This window comes from Zingiber officinale, chromosome 5B (genome assembly GCF_018446385.1).
Source record: "Zingiber officinale cultivar Zhangliang chromosome 5B, Zo_v1.1, whole genome shotgun sequence".
Lineage (NCBI taxonomy): Eukaryota > Viridiplantae > Streptophyta > Magnoliopsida > Zingiberales > Zingiberaceae > Zingiber > Zingiber officinale.
Window position 1 is genome coordinate 6,084,672 of NC_055995.1, and position 6,974 is coordinate 6,091,645.

General features: G+C 42.2%; 1 protein-coding gene across 1 annotated transcript; it reads right to left on the reverse strand.

Moving 5' to 3' along the window:
• Positions 1-1,109: 1,109 nt before the first annotated feature.
• On the reverse strand, positions 1,110-2,444 carry LOC121986463 (F-box/kelch-repeat protein At3g61590-like). Its single transcript, XM_042540433.1, has one exon. The coding sequence runs from the start codon at positions 2,442-2,444 to the stop codon at positions 1,110-1,112; it is 1,335 nt and encodes a 444-aa protein (XP_042396367.1).
• Between the last annotated feature and the right edge of the window lie 4,530 nt (positions 2,445-6,974).

The window sequence follows — 6,974 nt, forward strand, 5'->3', positions numbered from 1 at the left end:
CTTTCCCTTTTCTGTCGTCTCGCCTTGGCATTTCGTCTGAAGAAGAGTCTCTATCTCTCCGAGCTGGTCCGGCTTCAGGGGTGCGAAATAAGGCCCGGTGGAAGGAGGTGCTTCCGCTCGGCCACCCGACGCAGATGTTGCTTGTTGCTCCGGCCGTTCGGCCGCTGCTTTCTGATTTTGTTCAACAATTTTGGCGGCCCTTATCTCGACCAGAGCGTCGAGTTCTTCCCTAGAAAGCGTCACCGTGTGTTGTCGTCCAGCCTCGTCCATTGTTTCCGATCGGATGCAGGAGCGTTCCCACAGACGGCGCCAATTTGATCCTGTCCGAATCGCTGAACCAAGGGACACTGGGCACGCGGCACGCTCCCAATCGTTGGAGTGAACCTTCGGCTGGTCGAACAAAGCTCCAGCGATCCTGCACAAAAGTCTAGCCGGGAAGGGTTCCCGGCGACGACCCTCCGACGCTCAAGTCAGGTAAGTGGTGGAGAGAGTGGCTGCCAAATTTGTATTATGTGTACCTTCAGCGAAGTAATAGCCTTTTTATATAGGATGGAGAAGGAACTGATGCACGCCTACCGAGGTGCGTACGTGTCAGCAGCCCATACCACGGTATGCACTTGTCAGAGAGCTTACCTGACACCATGCTGCCACAGTCGAGCATGTTCTTTGATGGGACGGCAGGACCACCCGTTGTCAGACTAGAAGTATGGCATAGCCATACGACTTGACGGCTGTCAGCAGATATCCCCGTCTTTTACCCACCGTCTGACTGGGGTGCCCGGCCCGCCGAGCGGGCGATGAACGTCGTCCGGACGAGCTTGATTCTTTGCGCCGTCCGGGCGGCACTTCCTTCCGCTCGGTCATTACGCACTGTTTTATTTGAGCGTCGGAACCCTGGTCCCTACCAGGGTGCCTTTTACTATCAGATTTCCCTTTCTTCTGAGTCCGGTCGGCTCGCCCTTTTCCGGCGAACCACTAGACCCTTTGACCTCCCCTCAGCGTTGACTCCTTATGGGGTTCCGGATTTTTACTGCCGGATCAGTAACCAAAACAAGAAGGAACTAAAAAATATTTTTTTGAGTTGTAAACTAAACGAAGCAGCAGAGAGATCAAGAAGAGACGTCGAGTCTTGGTTCGAAGCAGAAGCCGAAGCAGAGGTCGCGGAAGACTGAGGCCCCCTGTTTGAAGCAGAAGAGCGACCCCTCAGTGTAGGGGTGGCTCGCCCATTTCCACACCTTGTGCTTCATGTCGAAGGTCAGTAGCTCCGGACACATTGGGGAGTGCATGAAGAGTAAGTCCCCGGCACCGCAGGAGATTAAATTATATCGGCCTAACTTCTTGTACATGGAGATCGGCATTTGAGCCACCTCCCGCCATTTCTTATCCTCAAGTTCTAAAATCACCGCTCCGTCGTGCGGCCGGACCCAATTGAGCAATGCGACCATGACCAATTTGTTCGACAGGTTGATCAATCCAGCACAGTCACAAGGGAATGGCATAGGAATCAGAGGGTAAATGCTAGAGGGCGGCTTGATGAGGTCGAACGCCATTAAGTTGGGGTTCCGATATGGATGGCACATGAATTGGTAGAGCACACCGTCGCATATGACGGCCTGGTGCTTGGCTTTCCAGAGGATGAGGTCTGGGGCGTAGTGAATGTCCCACGATTTCGTCGTTGATTGGTAGATGTGGACGAATAAGTGACATTCCTCGAACTTCTGGCAGCACTCGGCAACGACCACGGTGTAGCCACGCGTGCTGCGGTCGAACGACAAGGCCATCGTCCTGCAGAAGGTGTCACGGCAGTCGAGAACTTGAAGCAGCTTCCAATCTCTCTTGATGGGATTGCCGACCAATAAGTGGTTCCTGTCATCGTGGTTCATTAAGCAGACCAGGCCGCAGGAGGAGGACGTGACCTGGATGTCTGAGTGGAGGAAGTCGTCGAAGTTGGACCACCGGAGGAAGCAAGGGTCGTATACGCGGCCCGAAAAGCCGCTGGCGTCGTTAAAGAAGCGCCTGAAGAACAACGGCTTCTGTGGCGCCATCATCGGCCACGACAACGGGGGGCTGGAGTGAACCACCTCGTACCACTGTTTGCACACGATGCCCAATTTGATGATGTTGGCGGTGGGCAAAAAGGAGAGCACCTTCTGCAGAAGTTCGTCCGGTAGAATGGCGTCCCACGACACCAATGCTCCCTTGTCTTCTTCTTCCTCCTCCTCCTCCTCGCCGTCACTATGCCTAGGGATCGTCCTGATCCAATAGGAGTGAAGCACCTCGTACCACCGTTTGCACACGATGATGCCCAATTTGATGATGTTGGCGGTGGGCAAAAAGGAAAGCACCTTCTGCAGGAGTTCGTCCGGTAGAATGGCGTCCCACTTCAACAATGTTCCCTTGTCTTCTTCTCCCTTCTCCTCCTCGTCGTCATTATCTCGAGGCATCGTCCTGATCTCTACCACAATCACTAAACCCTAAACCTCAAAACCTAACAATCTCTTCTTTTCCCTTTAAAGAACATAAGGCGTTCCTACCTGAGGCTTCGTTTAAGAAATTTAGATATGCTATGTCTTTATTTAGATTAATTTATCAGGTTAGGACTGATTCTCTTTTTATAAAATTTAATAAATAAAACAGGTTAATATATAATTAATATAGGAAAACAGAAAAGATCAATATAAGATATTTCCTTTCTAGATAATTAATTAATATTTCATGTAATTATGCATGATTTTTTAGAAAAAAAAATCTCCAATTAAATTAATATATCTAATTAAAACTGAAACTAGACACAAAAGTTATGATAAGAAAAAGACAAGCAATATCTCTTGAGCAAGATTTTCATATTTCATGCCAATAGAGCATCCCACATATATAGCAAATGACTATGTGTATCATCATCCTAATGCAACATTTTGTGACCTGAAAAATGTTGGTTCAAAAACCAAGAAAACACCTCGCATATTGAGAACTTTAAGTAAGCAGGAAAGGAAAGAAAAAGGTGGATTGAGATTTTACTCTTCAATTTCCTCTTAAGCAATTGAATTTTACTTTCATTGTTTAGCAGAGGTCAATTCCTGACGAAGTCGGAGAAAAAATATACTCTCCCATATGATATACTCGATTTTATAATTTATCTTTCTATTAATGCGTAATCATCTTTTTGCTCGAGTACAAATTTGTTACTAATTATTCAAGCTCATATCAAACTTTTAGCATTACCTTGCATGCTTAGAATGGTAATTGCACTAGTTTCAAAGTGAAATATGTCATGGCATGGGGAAAAGTGGAAAACTCCATACGTATCTCATGAAACAATGTCATATATTATTAGAATCAAGAAATTAAAATACAAATCAATGTGTAACATATAATAACATATTAACATTACTAATGTGGTGGATGGGGGGCCTCCATGTGGTTCAGCCCAGTTAAGAAGTCAAGCCTTTTAGTCAAAAGTCAAGTTGAGATGTATATAAAAAAGATCAGTATGGGTCACGATAGACCCGAGTTGAGGCCCGACAACTCTGGCCTAGTTGAGCCCAACTTCCTTAACTCAGCTAGTCCTGACAACTCCAATCCAGTCAGGGATGTAAATGAACCAAAAGGTTCGCGGACTATTCGGAGCTCGATTCGATAAAAAGCTCGTTCGAGTTCGTTCGTTTATCTTATCGAGCCGAGCTTGAGCTCGACTTCTAGCTTGACAGTTTTATCGAGCTGAGCTCGAGCTTAAGGATATTCGGCTCGTAAACTCACGAGCATGTTCGTTTATAGGCTCGCGAGCCAAAAAAACGAGCCTTAAACCGAGCAAAAAAATGAACTCTAAAACGAGCAAAAAAAAAAGAGCTCTAAAACGAGCCTTAAAATGAGCTTTAAAATGAGCCAAAAAATGAGCTCTAAAACGAGCCAAAACGAGCTCTAAACGAGCCCGAAAATGAATCTAAGCTCGCTTAACGAGTTAGGCTCGTTAACTTTGATAATCGAGCTAATAACGAGCCAAACTCGAACTGTTTGCGAGCTTGATAATTCTAAAATGAGCCGACCTCGAGCCTTGTGATAAAAGCTCGATTCGAGCTCGAGCCGAGCTCGAGCCCAAATATAACTTAAACGAGCCGAGCTCGAACCTAATACTGTTCGACTTGATTCGGCTCGTTTACATCCCTAAATCCAGTCGACCTCGACTTCCTTAGTTCGGCTACACCCGACAACTCTAGCCTACTCGACCATTTAGCTTAGTATCAACCAATCTCTCCCAATCATGCCAAACCTCTCTTGCTCAACCTATCTCAACCCTACAGCTCGATCACTCTGGGCTCCCTCAGTTCAGCTTTTGGCAAATACCTTGGGAGGCAAGTGGAGAATATGGAGGCCAACGTGAACTGATTGGGGTACAAATAAAGAAGTGGCGGTTACGTGGTAGCCCCGCGATGCAACCGGGCCTCCCCTTAGTAAAAGGTATAAAAGAAAGCCCATTGCAACGGGTGCAGGTACGCAGACATATGCATTTGAACTCTTCTTCTCCACTCACTACAAGAAAATTAGTCTTTCATGACACACATAAATGTCCTTATTACATATTTATGGTGACACTAACGTTTTGGTGACATCTACCAAAAATGTCCTATAAAGTGATGTCGTCCTTAGACCCTCCTCAATTTCTTGACATTTTATAATGTCGTTATACAATATCAATGCTAACATGAAAAGTGTCCTAATTTAAAGATATAACGACACTCTAAAATGTCAAGAAAAGTCTTTTTTAAGGACATTTATATATGTTGTATTTGTTAGAGTATATACTGAAAGCCTAAGCTTTTGTAAACATTTATTTTAAATAAAGAATCACATTTGGTCAAATCATCTACATTTGTTGTAGTTGTTCAATTAATTTATATTGTAGATAATATAGTATGTGGTGTCACATACAGAAGATGATGTTATCAATACTTTATAAATTGTAAACAGTAGCTCATGACCAAAATGGAAAGGAACAAACCATTGGAAGGTCATAGTGTAATTAGGAATTAGTTTATCTTGAATATATAATTACACTAGTACACTTAGAGTGTATTGAGTAGGACCATTTGAGGTCGTTTCTTTTATACTGACTTTATAAAGGAACAAATACTTCAGTTATTATGGAAGTGTGTGCTCTTAATCCTAATATAATAACAAACACATATATTTGATATTTATTTCTTTAATTTATCAATGGGTGAGATTTAGTTCGATGAATCAATAAGTTCGATAAATTGGGAAATGATATCACTTATAGTATGTGTTGTTGATTATAGAAGGAAACTGTGTCCTAGTAATCTAGGCTGATAATGTCCCCAAGATGAGCTCATAAAGATTGTCATGTTAAACCCTGCAGGTTGACTTAGTCCGACATGACGATAAGGTTGAGTGGTACTATTCTTGGATTAAGATATTAATTAAATGAGTTGTCAGTAACTCACTTATTAGTGGACATTCGATATCTTAAACACAGGGAGACTGACACACTCATAATAAGAAGGAGCCCAAAAATATAATTTGGGATTGGTGCAGTAGTTCAATAATAGTTCTCTAGTGGAATGAATTATTATTGATAAAATTAAGTTATGTGTTTGGGGCGAACACGGGATGCTTAATTTTATCTGGAGACCAAAACCAATTTCTCCTCTCGGCCCCTATCGTAGCCTCTTATTTATAGAGTACTATACCCACCTATACCCACTTTCTATACCCACCTAATAGGGGTCGGCCAAGCTAGCTTGGGAGCCAAGCTAGCTTGGGAACCAAGCTAGCTTGGGAACCAAGCTAGGGCCGGCCTAAGCATAAATTGGTGTGGCCGGCCCTAGCTTGAACCCAAGCTAGAGGGGCCGGCCATATTAAATTAAAAAGGATTTTAATTTTAATTTTTATTATGTGGAAGATATAATTTATTAAAGAGAATTAAAATTAAAATATCTCTCTTGTAAAAGATCTACAAAAGATTAAAGAAAGAGATTAGATCTCTTTCCTTATTTGTAGATTGGTGAGATATTTTATTTTCTCTTTAAAAATTATTCACATATTATTAAATTAAAATTATAGAAATTTCTTTTTATCAACCATGAAGAGATTTTTGAAGAGAAATTTTATTTTTAAAATTTCCGAAAACAAATTAGGAGTTTTAATTTGTTGATTAAAACTTGTCTAATTTATTTCTTTTGATGTGGCCGGCCAATATTGTTTTAATTGGAAATTTTATTTTATTTTTCTCAATTAAATCATGTCAAGGAAATTAAGGAAATTTTATTGTAATTAAATTTCCTAATTTGCCTAGGCCAAGGAATATAAAAGAAGGGGTGGGGGTGCCTTCATGAGATACAACATCTATTATTTCTCTCCCTCTTTTGTTCCTTGTTGTGGCCGGCCATCATCATCCTCTTCCTCTCTTCCTCTTGTGGTGGTCGAAACATCCCTATTGCTTGGAGTTTTTGTGGAGGCCGGATACTACTTGGAGAAGAAGAAGAAGAAGGAGAGAAAGCTAGCATCTCTTGGAGCTTGGTTGGTGTTTTGATCTTCTTCCTTGGTGAAGCTTCCTTGTTGTAGCCGAACCTAGCTAGGAGGAGAAGAAGGTGGTTGGTGGTTTCTCATCTCGGAAGATCGTTGCCCACACAACGTCCGAGGTTAGAAGAGGAATACGGTAGAAGATCAAGAGGTCTTTCTAGAAGGTATAACTAGTAGTTTTTTCCTTTTCCGCATCATACTAATTATTTATGGAAATAATACCAAATACAAGAGGCTTACGTTCTAGTATTTTGAATATGTTTTTCGAAGTTGTGTTTTTTTTTTCCTTGTGATTTGATTGTTCTTTTCGGTTAACCTAAAGTTATTTTAGGAAATTAAATATTAGATTTCTATAAAAGGTTTTGTCTAGTCGGTGGTGGTTGCTCCCATATCCAAGAAGGTCATGTGCCTCGCCACGTCAATACTGGGAACCAATT